The 20,219-nt window shown below is 34.4% G+C and overlaps 1 protein-coding gene across 5 annotated transcripts in view; it reads right to left on the bottom strand.

Moving 5' to 3' along the window:
• The window catches only part of Osbpl1a (oxysterol binding protein like 1A), a 226,335-nt gene that overhangs the window by 137,343 nt on the left and 68,773 nt on the right, over positions 1 to 20,219 (bottom strand). For 4 of the 5 annotated variants that reach the window (XM_071602837.1, XM_071602836.1, XM_027935653.3 and 1 more), the window contains 7 exons: positions 17,012 to 17,073; positions 16,869 to 16,913; positions 13,357 to 13,430; positions 13,193 to 13,256; positions 7,942 to 8,040; positions 6,675 to 6,797; positions 86 to 167 (listed from right to left, as the gene is read on the bottom strand). In XM_071602837.1, coding sequence (XP_071458938.1) covers positions 86 to 167; positions 6,675 to 6,797; positions 7,942 to 8,040; positions 13,193 to 13,256; positions 13,357 to 13,430; positions 16,869 to 16,913; positions 17,012 to 17,073 — 549 coding nt within the window. The remainder of the gene's footprint in view (positions 1 to 85; positions 168 to 6,674; positions 6,798 to 7,941; positions 8,041 to 13,192; positions 13,257 to 13,356; positions 13,431 to 16,868; positions 16,914 to 17,011; positions 17,074 to 20,219) is intronic. The other variant, XM_071602838.1, reaches the window with a different exon arrangement.

Raw genomic sequence — 20,219 nt, 5'->3', positions numbered from 1 at the left:
ATGTACAAACAAAACCATAAAGGGGAAATACCTATAAAAATGGGTTGAATTAAAAGAGTGATATTTTGGGTAATGTTGTTTTTACCTTTAGCCATGTCATACTCCATAATCATTTTGAGAAAGTTGGAAATTTCCCTATCTAGTCTCTGTTGACATGCTTGTGCTTTCTAGAAAACAAAAAGAAAATTAAGACAAATCAATAAAGGATTTTTATATTACTTATGTTTAATGTTTCTATCAAAACTTTCATTTGTAGTTTGATAAACACTATTAAGCTTCAAAGAAAACAATGAGAGAAAATTTCCTTAGAAACTGAATATAATGTTAAATCAATTCTAGAATAAATATTTCTTAATTCTAAACACATTCAACATCTCTCATGTAGGTATATACAACTAAATTAATTAACACTACTATCTTTGTTACGCCAAGGATACATGAGGAGTTAGATTTTTCTGATTTATTAACTTATAATCAGTCTGCTTAAATTCATCAAGAAATTATAAAATGCATCCTTCAGGAATATATTTTGAAAACTGTTTTTCTTAAAAGAAAAAAAAAAAAATCCAGATGGTCCTGCCACTTGGAAACCACCAGCTGACTTTCATCCAGCAATCTAATATATACTGCCCCCACAAAATCAGACCAATGAGGACATTTTCTTAGTAAGTCGAAGCTTATGAAAATAGGGTAAAATCAATCACTGAAAATACTCTTTCTTATAATTTGAAAGTTCTATGCAATTAGATCTCAAAACAAATATAGAATTTTATGATATAAAGGATATCACATCTTAGTACAGATTTAAAGTACAAGAGGAAACAATGTCATTTTGTAGTTAGTTTTATATATAGTTTCCCTTTAAAGATGTGGGAAGAATAAGCCAAAAAATTATAATTGTAAATCTGCTTGGTTATGACAATCAAAATTTTATTCTGAGAATTTTTACTTTATAAATTTTAGAATGACACTGTAGTGGGCAGAGCAATATATTTAGCCTTCTGACACTTCCCTCCTTTGTACTCTAATTTCAACTGGCCTATGAAAAAGCATTTTGCCCACCCAAAATCAAAACTACCATAGTTCAACATGCCAAGGTGACACAGGTAAGCACCCTTTTCTCCTATTTCACCTTATAAATTTTTTAGTACTTATGAAGCTCAGCTCCATCTCAATAGAATTATTCATGGTACCATATTACTGACAGGCAATGTTTTCTTTTAAGTTTATATAATTCTTTGAGAGTTCTAACAACACCTAAAAATAATTTGTATTTTTTTTTCTTTCTTTGGAGAGGAGGAACACCTATACAACATAATTTAGAATATCATAAAACCTAAATTGATATGTCTGATAATTTTTTTCAGATACATGTGAATACAGGTTCAAAAAGGAGAAAAGTCAGTCTGGAAACATGCACTGCAACCAAATGTATCACTCATGACTTATTAACAGAAAATCGTTGCTCTTACTCTATACATATTTAACATTCCTGCTCATGTGCAACTCAACACTACAGTTTTCTCTTTTCCTTTCTATGGTGAAAGTTGTCTTGACACACAAAAGTAAGCAATGACTATGACTCTAAGGTTATAATTAAAAGGCAGGAAACGTCCTCCACAGCACCACATTCAAATACATTTACCTTTCCTTAGTGTATCTGACAATTTAAAAAAAAAAATAGTTTCCTGGATCAAAGATTTTTTGCTTTGTTTAAAAAGGCATGTAGTAGGTTGGCTGGAGAAGAGCCAACTACACATAACTGTGTTGAACCAGGCATACATGTGCCTTCTAAACAATTTAGTGCCATTTAACTGATACTAAAAAAGAATGGAGAGGTGATTAATGTAACAAAATATGACATTCTCAGTTTTTTATCATTTCCCCTCAGTAGTTGCTGGTTATATTATAAAATCCTAAATATCTACTCATATAATGTAATGCTTACAAATGCTTTGTAGAGTCTGGGACAGTTCTCATTCCTGATTTCTATGCTATTCATGTTATGTCAGGGGCTCTTTTTAATTTTTATTTACTTATTCTACATAAATGAGATCCCACTGTGAAAAATGTTCTAATACTGAAAGCTGACAGTATTTTAACTTTCCCCAAGGATTCTGGGCACAGCACACAGATCAAGGATCACATCCCATGGAGGCCCAGAGGAATAGAAGGTACCCCAGGTGAGCCACGCTGACAACACAGGTCTCCTATTACAACCTTTGTCCACATAAGACTTTAGCTATTGGTTTTGCTTGACTTAAGCTGATGTTAAACTACCTTGTTCTCACCTACATGGCAGCTCAAATAGTATTCAAATGTAGTAGTTGGCTAGAGAGGAGTGGATAAAGTAAAAGAACGGTAATTAATTCCAGATAATTTGCAACAGAAAATCCACATTTGGTTAAAAAAAGAACAGAAGCAGATTACCTTCTATCCAGCAATAATACACACAACAGTACAGGAAGTTAAAGAAGACAGACACTGAAGCACATATACTGTATGATTCCATTCTCACAGAATTCTAGAACAGGAACACTGACAATGCCATAATGACACTGGTGCTACGTCAGTATCAGCAGATTGGTGGTTGCCTGAGATGCATCTGACAGTATTTTAACTGTCAGACATTTAAAGTTTCTAGGACATCATCTTGGATATGGAAGTGCAGGAATTTTGAGGTGATAAAAATGTTCTCAATCTTGATAGTAGTAGTAGTTATACAGGGTGTATACATTTGTCAAAATATATCAAACTAAAGACATAAAATGAATTCATTTTACTGTATAATATTATACCTCAATAATATTAATTCAAACTTTCAATAGAGTATAGAGTCCTGATAACTTTCGTCTTAGAAGAAAACAGTCATCTGTCTTAAGTCCTGCCAAATCCTCTTCAAAGCTAACAGCATATTCCATCTTCCCTTGTTGTCAAGCCTCACACATTCTTTCTGACCTGGTGGTTATTGTGGTCCTGCTCTGTAAATTTCCTTGATGTTTTATTTTGCAATAGATATTTACACAAAAATTTAAAATGTAGAAAGAAAAAATACTTCCCCTCCCATACCTGACTGCCAGTCCTAGAGCCTCTTTTGCCCCATTCCTAGCCTCAAGGCACCAAAGCTAATTTCTCATCTTACCAGGGCTACTCTAGGCCTACACAAATAGATATATGTACATCCTGCTGTTTTTCTCTCCTAATATATTAGTAGCATATTTGATACACCATCTTATACCTTGCCCTTTGCACTTTATATATCTTACTCATGTGCATATGTATTAATCTTTATCAGTCTCATGTTGATGCACATGTATCTTTCTGCATATTCAGTTTAGTTAGGAATCATTTATTCTTAAACAAGGAAAGTTTTATATTACTTTTTCATTTGGTTAAAATTTAACGTTATCTCCTAACTTATAATACAAATGCAGTTCAGATCCTATACCATAAAGATATCCTCAATAAAACCCTCATTTTGCTACAAGTATCCAAGAGCCTATCCCAATACTCCCCATTAGAACTTCCTATAATGACAGAAACACTATCTATATGTTGGTAGCCACATGAGGCTACTGAGCACTTGAAATGTAACTATTTAAAAGAAGAAACTAAATTTTTAGTTTAATTTTAATTAATCTAAATGTTAACAGCCATGAATGTCTCATAGGAACTGTTAATATGCAGTTCTATACCAATATTTACGTTTGACTTTCTCTTCCAATTTTTTTTTATGAAATGTTTTCAAGATGCCATTAAGTTATCATTAAAAGGCCAATGTGTCTATGCTTTGTCTTAGGATTTTTTCCTTAAGGCCTAACCTGAAGGCAACGGGAATCACAGGGCTAACAGAAAATGTTCAACTTTTCAACTTTCTTGAGTTCCTCAGTTTGGGAAGATGAAAAATATAAAATACGTCACATTTTCAGTATGAACATTTTCCCCCAAATTTCTTTTAAGTCTACTTATTAATATCAAGGAAATACCATCAGTTTTGTAATTATAATTAATTCAGATAATTATAAAGTATTCCTTTCCTACTTAAAATTGCATACTATAGTAATGTGGCCACATCAATGTTTATAGCAGCTCAATTCACAATAGCTAAGCAATGGAACAAACCTAAGTGCCCTTCAACAGATAAATGGATAAAGAAAATATGGTACATATACACAATGGGATATTACTAAGCCATAAAGAATAAAATTATGACATTTGCCAGTAAATGAATAAAACTGGAGACTATTGTGCTAAGCAAAATAAGTCAATCCCAAAAGACCAAAGGCCAAATGATCTGATATGCAGATGCTAACTCATATTGCAGGGGTGGACAGAGTTCATTGGATTAGATGAAGGGGAATGAAAGGTAGGGAGAGGAGACGGGAATAAGAAAGACAATAGAATGAATTGGACATAACTTTCCTATGTTCCTATATGAATACATGACCAATGTAACTCCACATCATGTATAACCATGAAAATGGGAAGTTATTCTCCATGTATTTTGATATGCCAAAATTCATTCTACTGTCATGTATAACTAAAGAACAATAAAAATGTATTCCAATTCTAGAGTAACAAATTTCTTTTAGAATATCTATACCCACCAAGAATAGATCTGTTCCTAAAACTGGCTTCCAAATTTCCTTGTAACTTAATTTAAGAATCAAAGACATCCTCAAGGCAGGATACTACAAGTTACGATTCAACACATTTCAAAAGCATATGAGATTACACCTATTTTAAACCAGCCTCCAGATGCTGAGGCAGAATCAGGGTATACAGAGTTAGCATTCATAGTTGGATAGAGATACGTTAGTCTGCAAAACATGAAGGTGCTTAACACTGTCTAAAATTCTCACTGACTTCAGGTATGTCCTATACACACCATAAGGCAAAATTTTCATAGTTTTTAAGTTCACATATAAACAAAATATCTAAATAAGAAATAAAATACAAAGTATAGTTGAGGTTGATAAGCTCAAATTTTCATAATTTGAAAAGTCCTAAAGAATAAATCTTAAAAGTTTTTTAATGGGCCATGTGTGGTGGTGCTCTGCTGTAATCCTAGTTATCTGGGAGGCAGAGGCATAAATCTTTAAAGTTCAAGGATAGCCTCTGTGTAACTTAGCAAGACCCTGTCCTCAAATGTTTAAAAGGGGAGGTTATGGTATTATCCAGTGACAGCGCACCCCTCAATTCAATCCCCAGTACAACCAAATAAAAAAGTTTTTAATGGTATGCAAGTTAGTATGCTTTTATTTTATTTGTAGCTTCCATTAAAAAGATCTTAAAATTACCATAATCTTGGAAAAGATATTGGTATGCTTTGTAAATCCTTCCAGGTTTAATCACATACCTCATATTAAGGGGAGATAAATAGGGAAGGATTTCTTTTCACTTAGGGAATACCAAATAAATTTTAAAGTACTTAATTCAGTTTTATATTTTACTTGTGTAACATGATTTTGGCTATATTTAAGCCTTGTTTTCCCAGTTTTAATGTTGTTGGTGTTATTGTAAATGCTCTAGTCAATATTTTTCGCAAAGTTCACTGATCTGAGAATTATGTTTATAGTTTTCACAATACACCCTAGGCTTTAAAACAGAGGTAGCATTGGTAGAGCAATTGTCAACAAATTCTACAAAATGACTTCAACAAAACATGGAAGAGCCTGAATTCTCTAATGTTCCAACACAAATTTTAAGATTCAAAAATCCTTTTTATATTTAGGGTTACAGGCTCATATCAATAATAATCTGCAGGTGTTAGCAAACTTAGTTTCATTAGAGTTGTTGATCTATAAACATTCAAATCCAACAACTAATCCATTTAATTCATACTCATAAGCTTTTTCCCCCCCTCTGTGTGTGGGTAGAGGTACTAGGGGTTGAACCCTAGAACCTTGCATATCGGAGACAAGTGCTCTAAGCTATATCACCAGCCCTCATTTAATCATTTAATTTATGTTCTGATTAAATTTAGTAGGAAAAGTCATATGCTTTAACATAATCATTTAGGTTGAAATTGATCATCCTTTCGTAGTTTTAGTTCTTCCACACCCAATTCCCATTCTTTGATAAACAAGGTGCATTTAAAAGGTATAGTCATAAAATTGATGTCCCTCCCCCCACTGCCAAAAACAAACCTATTTTATTTTAATTATATATTCGGATATTCCTCAATGGATAAGGCATTGATGTCACTTCAGACGAGGGCCTCTCCATTCATTACTGACACCTGACGTTACCTTTAAGCAATGAAGTTACAGATTACAAGTGGTTTTGAATGAAACTAATGACCAAGAAATGTGTCACTATGATTGCATTATCTAAACTCTAAAATAAGCAGTGAAGTCATAAAGGGCAGCAAGTCAAGCTCTGCATGCTCCCTCTACTGGCAGCAGATTTTAAATAGAACAGGAGTCTAATTACAGCCATGTAGAGTTTAAAATAGGTCTAGGTACAGGTCCACATCCATACAGCATATTTATAGAGACATTTTATAGTATCACCAAGACAAAGACATAATCACCAATAGAATAAAACTAAAGAGCAATACTATTTCCACTGTTGTCAGACACCATAATTTCAAAATGTCACCTTTTAATAAAAAGTAATTCTTGATTAAAACCTGCATGACAGCTATAAACGTGAGATTATGTTCGGTTTACCTCTAAGGACTCCTTCAAGTCTACAGCAGAAACTGCATCCTCTTCTTCATCATCAGTCAACTGGTCCTGGGAACAGTAGTGAGTGCTATAAGCAGAATGCTCTTCAATTGCTTCCAGCCAGTTCTGAAATAATCCAAGGATTTAAATTAAAGTGAAAGGCATTTTTACTCCAAAGAGTATAGAGATTGCATGTCGATGATATGTAAAGCATGAAATTTACATGAAGGAAATAAATATTATGGCTCAAAATTCAAATGATGCTATCTCTTATCCATGACATGTCTGGTTAAAAAATTTTCCCAATATATATTTTAAAATATCATCTATAAGTTTACATATTCACTAATACTCAAATACATTACAGAAATTAAATAATAAGTGATTTTTAAACTTAGAATAACAGGTTCTTAGCACTGTAAGTTATTACCTAATAATGGAGCCCAACTTTACTATCTTATCAAACTATAAGTACAAGAAACTAAGATCATTTTGAGGTAGCCAACAATTGCCCTTATGCCTTAACTTACAATATTTTTTTTTAAAGCTTGATTTTACAAAAAGAATGTTTGGCCTATAATACATGTCTGTTTTTTTATAGTATTACTTAGGGTCAAATCTTACCATTTTATGAAATGTTGAGGCAGTCATGGATTGGATTGTTTAAAACTCTTTGCAGGGCCCAAGTTAACTACTTTGGAAAACAGCTTCTTTTAATTCTTTATAGGATTTACCAAAAGAAATTTTTTTAAAAAAAGATCTATCAACACTGCTTTGATTTGAAAGAATACAGACTTTTTATTAAATGATATACCATGAATTTCAGTCAGCAGAATTCCAATTTTCTCCTGTATTATTGGTCAACTAACCACAACGTAGTCTATACTGTAATTAGTCTCAGAACACATGGCTGTAGTCCATGTTCTATGATTCATACATTGCATGGCCTTGGGAACTACCCTTAATCCTATATTCTTCCATTTTCCCACTTATAAATTAAGGGGTATATTAAATAATCATTTAATCTTTGTTTCAAAGTCACTAGCAGCCCCTCAATTCAAAGAATCAAAATGATAAATTATTAATAGAAAATATCTACAGATACATGTTGAAAAAAGAACTAATTCATCATAAGCCAAGTTTTTGAAGCTTCATGTAACTGTTCCCGTTAAAACTATAATCAACATCTTAGATATTAATATTGAATCTATATTTTCACTCATCTTTAAACACCATGTTTTATGAAAAATAAATTAACCCATAAAATTACCTCTCTTGATTGCTTTAGGCTATTCTTAGGAACCCTGAAGCCATGAATAGTGTCATCGAAGCATTTAATAAAGAAGAGGCAGCTATCAGTGGATTTCACCTTGTAAAGAAATCAGTAAGACAACATTCATTCGTGCATACATAATATTTAAAGTATTAATGTGGCTTAATAACATCCAATTGAACAATTTAAAACACTAATAAAAATTGTGGAAAATACTGATACATTAGGTGTATCAAATGCACTGTAGCTTCATCAAATCTGTCTTTCTCACTCTTAATTCCTCAAGGTAAATATTTTTTAGAACTTTATTTATTTATTTTTATGTGGCACTGAGGATCGAATCCAGGGCCTTGCATGTGCTAGACAAGTGCTCTACTGTTGAGCCACAATCCCAGTCCCTCCTCAAGATAAATATTTATAGTTCATTGGGTGTGTAGCTTTAGTTCTATTCTTTCTGTTAAGTATAACCTGGTAGGCATTTGGGCTGTAAAATCCTCTATATACTACAGCTCCAATTTCTTCTTCATGAACTCTCTTGAATGTTTTGTTTGTACTGAGTGTAGAAAATGTTTAAGCTGAATGTAAAAGAATGAGTAGTTAGATAACATTGTTAAAGAAGGGGAAGGGAAAGAGGATAGAAGAAATTAGGAAGAATTTTTAAATGTGAGAGCTGGAAAAGAAGAAGGATATTTAAGAATGGAAAAGAGAAGACTTCTGCTTCTAGACCCTATAAGTAACTGCCTCCCTCCCTGCACAAAACAACTACAAAAGCATTTTGTAACCCCCACCCCCTTAGACACACAACAAAAAGCAACCACATAAAGAAACTGTGACCAACCACTAACAGACTAATAAGGAACACAAACTCTTGGAGGAAAAGAAATGAGAAGCTATGGAAATTAGTCTCTCCCCACCCCCACATGGTGTTTCTCCTGGCTAAGTGAAGTTCCTGTGTTATGTGAAGCAACAAGAGTACATGTGGAACAACCAGTTTTTCTGTGGAACAACCAGTTTTTCTTTCTTTGGGAATTAATAAAACAAGCTGGAACTGCAAACACTAGAGAAAGAAAGAGAATCCCCCAAAAGAGAGGCAGGATGTATCTCTTCATATCTCTAACTCATCCATAAACCACACATGCAGGAAAAGATTTAAAGCAGCTCATACAAAAACAGCCTACCCAAACTTGCATTGGAACTGCTGAGGCAAGAAAAAGACTAGCTAACACAAAGGAGAAAACATTCAACAAAAAAAATCAGAATCCAGAATCTCCAGAGCTTATCATTGATAATATTAAGGATACAATCCAAAATTAGCTGAAAAATGAGGAAGCAAGAAATTAGAACACAGTTACAAAAGAAAATCTAATTAAAAAGCAGAATTTAGGGCTGGGGTTGTGGCTCAGTGGTAAAGCGTTAGCCTCGCACATGTGAGACACTGGGTATGATCCTCAGCACCACATAAAAATAAATAAAGATATTAAAAAAAATAAGCTGTTCTTATTTTTAAAAAAGCAAAATATGTCAGAATGGACAATATAAACCAAAATGTATATTATCTATAAGACAGAAAAATAAATATAAAAATACAGATTGGCTCAAAGTAAATGGATAGAATAAGAGACGTTATTGCAAACAATTAGGCCAGAGTGGTCATATTAATATCAGACAAAATAAGATTTTGAAACAAAAAGTGTTATAAGGGATAAAGATGACTAATGTATAATGTCAATTAAGAAAACAATCATAAATATGAGTCTGATCCATAACAGGGCAAGAAATTTGCAATTCCACAAGTATAGTTGGAGATTTTAACACCTCTCTCAGCAACTGACATAACAGCCAGCTAAAAACTGAAAAACAACTGGGTGTGGTGGCACATGCCTATAATCCTAGCAGTTTAGGAGGCTGAGGCAGGAGGATCGCAAATTCAAAGTCAGCCTCAGCCATTTAGTGAGGCCCTAAGCAACTTGGCAATACCCTGTCTCAAAATTTTAAAAAGGCTGAGGATGTTGCTCAGTGGTTAAGCACCATGCATTCAATCCCTCTTACCAAAACAAAAAACTACCTCAGCAGCAATCAGGAAAGGCCAACATCACAGCATATGAGGTCTACTTACTTTTGGGGACAAGCAAAAAACTCACAAATGAGCCAGAAATTTAAAATCTCTTAAAAATATGCTTTAAAAAAATAGCCAGACATGGTGGTACACACCTGTATTCCCAATAACTTGAGAGGTTGAGTCAGGAAGATAGCAAGTTTGAGGCCAGCCTTAGCAACTTAGCAAGACTCTGAGAAACTTAGTGAGACCCTGACTCAAAATAAAAAATAAAAAGGGCTGGGGATGTGGCTCAGGGGTAAAGCACTACTGGGTTCAATCCCCAATACAGAAATAAATAAATAAGTATATTTTTAACAAACTGGACAAGGCAATACAATAAGTTATCAAATAGGAAGCATCAATAGAAACAAGTTATAAAAAAGAACCAAATAGAAATCCTAAAGTTGAAAGTCACAAATAATTGAAATGAAGAGTTCACTAAGAGAATCAACAGAAGATTTGAGATGGCAAAAAAAAGAATCACTAAAGTAGAAGATAGATCAATCTGAAGAACAGAATGGAAAAAAATAATAAACACTAACTCAGAAAACTATAGGTTGTTATGTGTACTAATAATCAACTGGAATCACAGAAGATCATGGAAAGAAGAGGCTGAAAATATCTCTGAAGCAAAAATGTTGAAAATTTCCCAAGTTTGATGAAAATGTTAAATCTATATTCCCAAGAAGCTTAATAATTCTCTATATGTTAAGTCCAGAGAGATTTACACTTAGAAAGATCTTAGCCAAATTGCTGAAAGACAGAGAAAATCTGAAAAGTAGCAATAAATAAAATGACTCATCAAATGAGAAACAATAGAGGCCAGAGGTAGGAAGGGGGAAAAAAATTCCAAGTGCTGAAAGAAAACTTCTGTCTTGCAAAACTGGTGTTCTGAAACAAAGAGAAAATAAATAAAAACAGAATTCCTTGCTGTGAACAGGCACACCTTACATGAAAGTGTAAAGGAGGTCTGTTAGGCTGAAAATGACCCCAAGCAAGAAATAAAGAGCACGGGTAAAGGTAACTGCACAAGTGATTTTTATAAAGAGTATAAACATATTTTCATCAACTGATTTCAAATAACATAGTAGTTATAAAATAAATACAGTAAAATTAAAAAGTGGTACACCAATAATATTTCTAATCTGAAGAAAAAGAGCAGAAAAGCATAAACGTAGTAATAACAAAACAGTAAATATAAATCCAGCCATATCAATAACCGCATTAAGTGTAAATTCATTAAACATTCTAATCACAAGGCAGAGATCATTAGATTAAAATAGAAGAAACCACTATATACTACCAACAAAAGATAGGCTTTAGATTCAAAGACACAAATAGATGTAAAAGATTGAAAAGACACAGTCATGTACCACATAATGAAGTATCAATCAGCAACAGGATATGATGATGGTCCCAAAAGACTATATGGCCAGTGATGCAACAATCTTGGTTCGTGTAAACACACCCCGTGATGTTCACAATGATACAATCACCCAAAGAGACATTACTCAGAATGTATCTCCAGTCCTTAAGCAATTAATGATTGTACCATGTGACCATGTGAGAGCTGAAGTGATTGCGGTAATTATTTAGGGGGACTGAGTTTGTCTCCACTGAACACATATATCGAAGTCTCAACCCCAATGAGACTGTATTTGAATCTTATGGACATTATGTTCAGTGGAATAAGCCCATCATAAAAGAACATATATTGTACGATTTCACTTACATGAGATATCTAGAGTAGTCAGAATCATAGAGATAGAAAGCAGAATGGTGGCTGCCAGAGGCTTCGCAGAGTATGTGTGTGGGGATGGCTACAGGCATTAGTGTTTAATGGATATAGCATCAGTTCTGTGGAATGGATGATGTTCACAGCATCACAACAATGTAAGCATACTTAATGCCACTAAGCTATACACTCAAAAACAATTAAGTTCTACATTATGTGCATTTTACAATTTTTTTTTTAATTTTGGGGATTGAACCCAGGTCTTTCTGCATGAGGCAAATGCTCTACCACTGAGCTACATTCCTAGCCCCACAATTTTTATAAAAGTAATTTATAGTTATACACTCCGACATAAGAAAAAAAGATCTCAATAATCTAAGCTTCTAAGGAAACTGGAAAGAGGGTAGAGCCTGCTTTATCGAAGTCACTCAATTGAATGCCCATTAGCTTGCACTGATTTATGATTCACAGATGTTGGCTTTATCAGACAATTATACAAAAAATAGAAAGTTTTAAACAAAGTGAGACATAACATGGCATAACATAATCAATTCCACTGAAGCTAAAGGCCAAGAAATTTAAAAAGTACAAAGAGTTAACTTATGCAAAAAAAATGTAAGAATAAGAATAAAGGACCCTACTGAATAAAAACCTTTGCATTAAATAGATGAATCGAGGGCAGGAACAGAAGAGATTTCACCAACAGAAGGAAAAAAACATTAGATGGATAAGATTACAGAGGTTCACTGGCTCTCTAGTTTCATGTCAAAGGAGGTTGGGGTGTGAGGGCACTGAAGGGGCCAGGTTCTTGGACCTCCAGGGTGTACTGTAGGGGACTAAGCTAGAAACAAGCCACACTCATCCCACCAGTCCTGAGAGAGTTTGCACAGAGAAAGGCAGGTGGTATGATAGACAGACAGACTGCTATGGTAATGCTGGCAACCCTAATGGACTTAAAGCCAGAAACAAGAAAGTATGTCTGGGCTTTAGACAGATCAGTCTCTAAAGAGGAAAACCTGCTTATTCTCGTGGCTAGTAAAACAGCTGGAAGTGAATAGAGAGAACCTAAGACTGCTGATTTTGACACAGGCTTTTAATTCTTCTTTAATACAAAAAAAACCTTCTAGCATCTAGATTCATCTAGATTCATGAAGACACCCACACCCACCAAATGTTAAAAGCTCTACATAGATGTTTTTGGATCACCCATTTTTCACATCACAATATGTGGAGATAAAAGCTGATTATATACATTTTTTTTCCAAAACAGATTCCACATCTTTAATTTTTCTCAAATTAAATACATACAAGCACTTTCGAGGCCATTGCATAGAATCTCAAGATTTTACAGTTTGGGGCAATCATTTGTGGAACTGATTTCACAGTATGTGCAAAAGATGCATATCTCATCTTACCGTACATACTGCTTGAGTGAGGTGTTTGCATCCCTGGCGATAAATATTATGGACTGCATCAGGCCTTCAAAATAATCAAGATAAAAGCAAGAGATAAGTGAAAAAATGTAAGGTTTTAAATTTATATACTGAAAGTTAATAAGTGTAAAGATTATAATACTTACTGTTTCCTATACCATGAAAGGACTCCATGTTCCAACACTACCCAGAATAATCTCCAGCCAAAAAATCTTGAACTCTAAAGGAGAAATGACAAAGATTTCCCAAGCTGACACATACTTGATTGATAAAAAGTAATTAAGTTCTAACAGTTTTGTCTGAGTCTTCATCCAGACAGTAGTACAGAACATTAAAAAACATTCAAACATGAACTGAGGTACTAAGTGTAGTAACAAAAACATAACACTTCAGGGTGACAGGAACAGAAGAAATGCTACACTGGTGAAATCAATGAGGAGTACATTTATGGTTACTGGTCAGGAATATTTATGAAAATATACCAGCTGTGCACTTCAAAAACAATTTCCTCAAAGTTGTTTATAAATGTCTAATAGAAAAAATATCCTAATTTTATATAAGAACACATGAACATAAATATATAAAAGGATTGCTTGCAACTCTAAAAGAAATTATGTGCTATAATGTGGTTCATCCTAAAAGTAATTCCTAAGCACAAAGAAGTTTTTAGAACCAAAAGAATTTCATGTGGGAACCCTGTAATGATTCAAATATAATTCTTCCCAAGTCCTCCATGGGTTTGATGTTCATAACAAAAATAATACTGTAATTCTATAGTTTAGTGAGAAAAAAGTACTCTTCCAATTCCTTTTGTGTAGATTCTTAATCACCTAAAAGTATTAGACCATCAAAACAAAATAAAGCAATTGATAACAATCAGGTGAAGCTACTTGAAGTCCAAAGTGTAAAAATCACTTACATTTTAAGACACAAGAATTACCAAATCACATATACAGATGCTCCTCAACTTACAATGAACTTATAGCCCAATAAGTCTATCACAAGTTAAAAATACTGTAAAGTCAAAAATACATTTAAGGGCTAGGGGTATAGCTCAATGGCAGAGCACTTGCCCAATATGTGCAGGGCCCAGGATTCCATCCCCAGCAAAACACACACACACACACACACACACACACACACACACACACACGGGGTGGGGGGGGGGACATGACACTTAATACACATAACCTACCCCAATATCACAGCTTAGCTAAGCCCACCTTAAATATGATCAGAACATTTTCATTAACCTGCAGTTGGGCAATATAATTTACTACAAAGCCCATTTTATAATAAAGTATTAAATATCTCATGTACACATAGAGATGGGCATTTTGTAGTAACAGTGGGATTCAAAAAACAAAATATGCTGAAGTCATAGCTCAGGGGCAGAGTGTATAGCTAGCATGGGCAAGGCCCTGGGTTTGATCTCCAACTCTGCAAAAAAATAAATAAATAAAAAAATTTAAAAAACAACAAACACAGTTTCCAAAACTTCTGGCAACACAGCACCCAGTATAGTCTTGCTTGCTTCCCCTCATAATCACAAAGATGACTAGGAGCTGCAGCATGTCACCAATGCCCCAGCAGCCCAGAAAAAGAGCAAAATCCAAAGTATTGTTCCTACTGAATACAAATCCTTTCCATATAAAGCTGAAAAAGGGCAAATCAATCTAGTTAATCAAGAACCAGCTGTACTTCAGAAATGACTGAAAAGTTTTTAAGAGAAATGAATTTTTTTTTTTTTTGGTATCAGGGATTGAACCGGGGGAGCTTAACCCACTGAGCTATATCCCCAGTTCCAAGACCTTTTAATGTTTTATTTTGAGACAGAGTCTTGCCAGGTTGCTGAGGCTGACCTTAAACTTGGGATCCTCCTGCCTCAGCCTCCCAAGCAGCTGAGATTACAGGCGAGAGCCAAAGCACCCACATCAGTTTTTCATTTATTTATTTTTTTATTTTTTGGTACCAGGGATTGAATTCAGGGGCACTCTCCACCACTGAGCCACATCCCCAGCCCTATTTTGTATTTTATTTAGACACAGGGTCTCACTGAGTTGCTTAGCAACCTTGCTTTTGCTGTGCTGGCTTTGAACTCACAATCCTCCTGCCTCCAAAACTACTGGGATTACAGGAGTGCACCACCATACCCGGCTCAGAATTTCATTCCTTTTTAAGACTTGGTAATATTTCATTGTATGCATTTACCACATTTTGTGTTCTCAATTCGATTACTGATAGACTTAAGCGGTTGCCACCTTTGGGTTATTGTGAATAATGCTGTGATGAACATTTGCACACAATTAAGTTTGAATTCCTCTTTGAAATTCCTTTAGCACATAGCCATGAGTGGAATTTCTGGTCATATGAAAATTCTGTTTAATTTTTGGAGGAACTGTGAAGCTGTTTTCCACAGTGTCTGCACCATTGGACATTCCCACCAGTGGACAAGGGTTCCAACTTCTTCACATCCTTATCTAAACTTGTTCTTTTCCATTTTTGTTGTTTTGTTTTATAGTCATCCTAGTAGATATGCCCAGAACAATTTGATCCTTAGAATCTGAGCAGCAACTTTCACAAGCAGCAATGTGAAAGAAGGAGATTGGCCATTTTGGATTTGAAAATACACTGACACATCAGGTGCAATGGCAGTGGCCTGTAATCCCAGCAATTTGGGAGGCTAAAGCAGGGGGATTTCAAGTTCAAGGCCGGCCTCAGCAACTTAGCAAGACCCTGCCTCAAATTTTTAAAAAATTTTCTAAAACTAAAAAAAAACAAAAAACAGCTGGTGATGTAGCTCAGTAGTGGAGCATCCCTAGTACCAAAAAGAAAAAAGAAAAGACACTGATGCCACCATTTTAAGGAGTTTAATCTAGGTCAGCTTTAACTATAGATGTTTACTGGTGGTCTCATTTTATGTCCTGTGACATAAAGAGGGGGCAGTGGGGACATAAAAGTTACAGAGATCCTCCTCACTTGTAAAGATGTTAACTGGTTCCTGTTAAGGGACAACATCAAGTAAATTGATGAGTTACCCATAGGTGGCAATAAAGTATGGACATGTAACAATCAATATATTCTATACCTCATCTGTAAGGAAGTTTTCCAGAGTTGAAGACAAATATCAGGGGACAAAATTCAGTCTCTGAAACAACTCGGTAAGACTCAAATTAACATTCACTTTTCGAACTCCCAACCCTCATATCAACTCAATATTATAGCCAATCATGTTGATTCTCTCTTCAATGAGAAAATAAAAGCAATTATAATGGAACCCTCAGATCTCTTTTTCACAGACTGCCCCCTGTCTATTCTCCTGCTGTCTCAAGAGAGACCCCCACATCTTTTTCAAGACCACCTGTCCCTTGTGGCTTGCCCTCCCAGTGGTGCCAGGTCCCCTAGGCTCTCCTGTCCTTTCTCTCTGACATCTTCCTTTTGAGGCCACAAACACCTTTCCTTCACTAAATTCCTGAAACCCAATGTTTCTACTGGAGAGCCCCTGACATAGTGAGCATGGAGCAAAAGAGGACTCCCCATAGCAGAATGAGGTCTGGAAACTAAAAAGGAAGAGCAATAAAGCAATAGATCCAGAAATGGAGTTGGAGGCGAAGGTGCATCAATGGAGGAGGAAATTTAAAAAGCCACATGAACTTACCTTCCAGAGAGGACCTTCATATCGTTTCAAAGTTTTGTAGATGACCTGTCAAAAATATGTTTTGTTAAAAATGCATCTATATATTTCAATATTTTAGAAAAAATTCTAAAATTATTATGTACATTTAACCCATTATTACATACCTTGTTACCAACAAGAATATGTTTCATCTCAGCACCCTGGGCAAGGTCAAGAGGTTTCTGTTCTGTATAAAATACAAGGGGGAAAAGCCACAATGAGCTCAATTGTACTATAAAGTTGATGCTGCAACTGCAATTGAAGCATCTTCATTCTTCCATCAATTACACTACCCCATTTCTACCACCCTACTCTCCTCTGCAAAACAATCACCTATGGGAAGTTGCCATCTCAATTCTTTAGGGTCTCATTTTTAGTAGCTACTAACCCAGCAAATCAGATTAACCTCAGAACACTCTGAGATCTGTCAAGCTTTTTGGTCTTAAATCACCATTTTCCAAGATTGCTGTAACAAATTACCACAATCTACCAAATTATATTGTTATATTTATTTATAATGTATTTATAATATACCAAATTATATTGTGCATGTATGAATATGTAACAATGAATCCCACCAGTAAAAAAATCAAAAAAAATTAAAGTTACACATAGTTTAAAACAATATGAACAGATTATAATTTAGTTATTTAAACATTGTATAAACTTAAATCATTACGTAGCCCTTTTATAAATTGCAAACACTTGACATGTATTGGCAACTTTTTGTATACATTTCTTTCTTTTTTGTGGTGAGGGAAAGTACTAGGGATTGAACACAGGGGTGCTTAACCACTGAGCCATCTCTCTATCCCTTTTTATTTTATTTTTTAAAATTTTAGGACAAGGTCTTGCTAAGTTGCTTAGGGCCTCACTAAGTTGCTGAGGCAGACTTGAACTTGAGATCCTCCTGTCTAAGCCTCCCAAATTACTGGGATTATAGACATATGCCATCACGCATCGCACATTTCTTTTCAAGAGAGTCTATTATGTGTCAATCGCCACTGTAGGCACTGGGGATTCAGCAGTGAACATTAAACAAAAATGGGACAGGAGGATAGGAAAAGAACAGAAATAAGGAAAGAATGTTAGTGATTTAAAAAGACATATCAGGCAATGAACTATATTATGCCAAGATTTTTTAAATGACAGATTTGACAGACTGGATGGGATATTTTAGATTGGAGGTTGAGGGACTCACCTGGGAAGACCTTCCTAGGAAGGGATATTTATACAGAAAAGGAGTGAGCCTCATGAAAACAGAGTGGAAAGGCATTCCAGCAAAGAGAAGAGCTAATGCAAAGGACTTCAGGGAGGCAGAAATGAATTAGTGGGCAAGAGATCAAGTTAGAAAGGCTATACCATACAAGGGCTTTACATGCCAGACATTTGTGAGACAGTATAAAAAAACAGAGTTTTAATCTAAATATGACAGAAAGCCACCACAGCGTTTCGAATAAAAGAGTAAGATGATCTGACTTATGTTTAAACTGTCAAAGTGAGTTTGAGCTATTTCATAATGTTAAGAAATTACCAGGCTGGGGTTGTGGGTCAGCAGTAGAGCGCTCACCTAGAACACATGAAGCCCTGGTTTCGATCCTCAGCACCACATAAAAATAAGTAAATAAAATAAAGGTATTGTGTCCAACTACAACTAAAAAATAAATATTTTAAAAAGAAATTACCATATTAATAGGATGCTATTGTGCTTCTGTTAGTAACTCTGATACAAATTCACATACCATACAATTTACTAATTAAAGGTACACAATTAAATAGTTTTTAATATGTTCAGAGTTGTACTACCATCATGTAATTTTTAAAGGAGTGCTTAGCTATATTTGACACACTGAAATATTTACAGATGAAATGGCATACTATCTGGAACTGCCTTAAAATAATCCAGGTTGTAGGACAAGATATAAGGAGAGAAGCCATTACTGAGAATTCCTGAAGGAGAATGAGGCACATATCAATTAATTATTCTATTCTAGTTTTTAAGTTTTAAGAATCTCCATCACAATATTTTTTAAAAGGTCATTGTAGAGGCTGGGTGGAAAATGGCTTATACACATGAGTAAGAGAAAAATCAGAGACTAGTGGTGACTCCAATAATGCTGGTCAAAGGCAGTGGTGGTTTGGACTAGACATTCAGAATTCAAAGAGATGGTCTTTAATATAGAGAAGCATATGGGTTTGGGATTTACTTTAGAGTCAATTTATAGAACTGCTAATGTATAAAACTGGAACTGATAAAAATTATTTCTTTGTGAGGAAAAAATATTTTTAAACATTAACCAAGAAAATAATCAGTCTAGTTTTTCTAACTACCAAATAGAAAGATGACTTATAAAGGTCTGCAATTCAGTGTTACTTTCACTCTACCTTAGGGCACTTTTGAGAAACCATTCCTTTAGGCAGAGGGAAAGAAGATAATATGATTTATATCATAAAATTCTGTCCTAATACCAAAAATAAATTCTGAACTCCTGCTAACTAGATGAAATCCCATGACAGAGCCTCATTTCTATACTCAATGTCTAAAGTACCTGACATACAATAAGAACACAATGAAATATAATTTGAATTAAGCAAAATAACTTCGCTACCTATATGAGCTCCATAACCAATCATTTCAAAAATGTATATTTCTTATTGACTGAGATAAGTAAAAAAGATGGAATATTTTAAACTTTCATGATATATATTTGTCCCTTAATGGGAAAATTCAATAGATTCCATTTCTCTCCAAATGAATTTCCACAGAATACAATTTTAATTAAATCCCAACTTTTTCAGAAAGTTTTTCAGGAACCTAAAAGAATAAACAAATAAGAAGGTCAAAGAAGATCCTAAAAAATAAAGTAAGAGAGTGGGGCTCAGCAGCAGCACACTTGCCTGGCATGTGTGACACACTGGGTTCGATTCTTAGCACCTCATATAAATAAAGGAGAAATTTATTTAAAAAAAAAAGGAATAAGGGGAAAACTTACCAGACATTAAAACAATCATTAAAAGTAGAATACTGGGGCTGAGATTGTAGCTCAGCAGTAGAGTGCTTGCCTAGCCATGTGTGAAGCACTGGGTTTAATCCTCAGCACCACATGAAAATAAATAAATAAAAATATTGTGTCCATCTACAACAAAAAATATTTTTTAAATGTAATACTGGCAAAGGAAGAGACAATTAAAGAAAACAGGGCATAAAAAGAATTTTTTTTAACTTTCAAATATTTTTATTTATTTGTTCTAACTAGTTATACATGACAGCAGAATGCATTTTAACTCACTTTTACACAAATGGAGCAGAACTTTTCATTTCTCTGGTTGTGC

This window comes from Marmota flaviventris, chromosome 16, assembly GCF_047511675.1.
Source record: "Marmota flaviventris isolate mMarFla1 chromosome 16, mMarFla1.hap1, whole genome shotgun sequence".
Lineage (NCBI taxonomy): Eukaryota > Metazoa > Chordata > Mammalia > Rodentia > Sciuridae > Marmota > Marmota flaviventris.
Note: the sequence above shows the minus strand (reverse complement) of the source record. Positions and strands in the feature narration are given on the sequence as shown.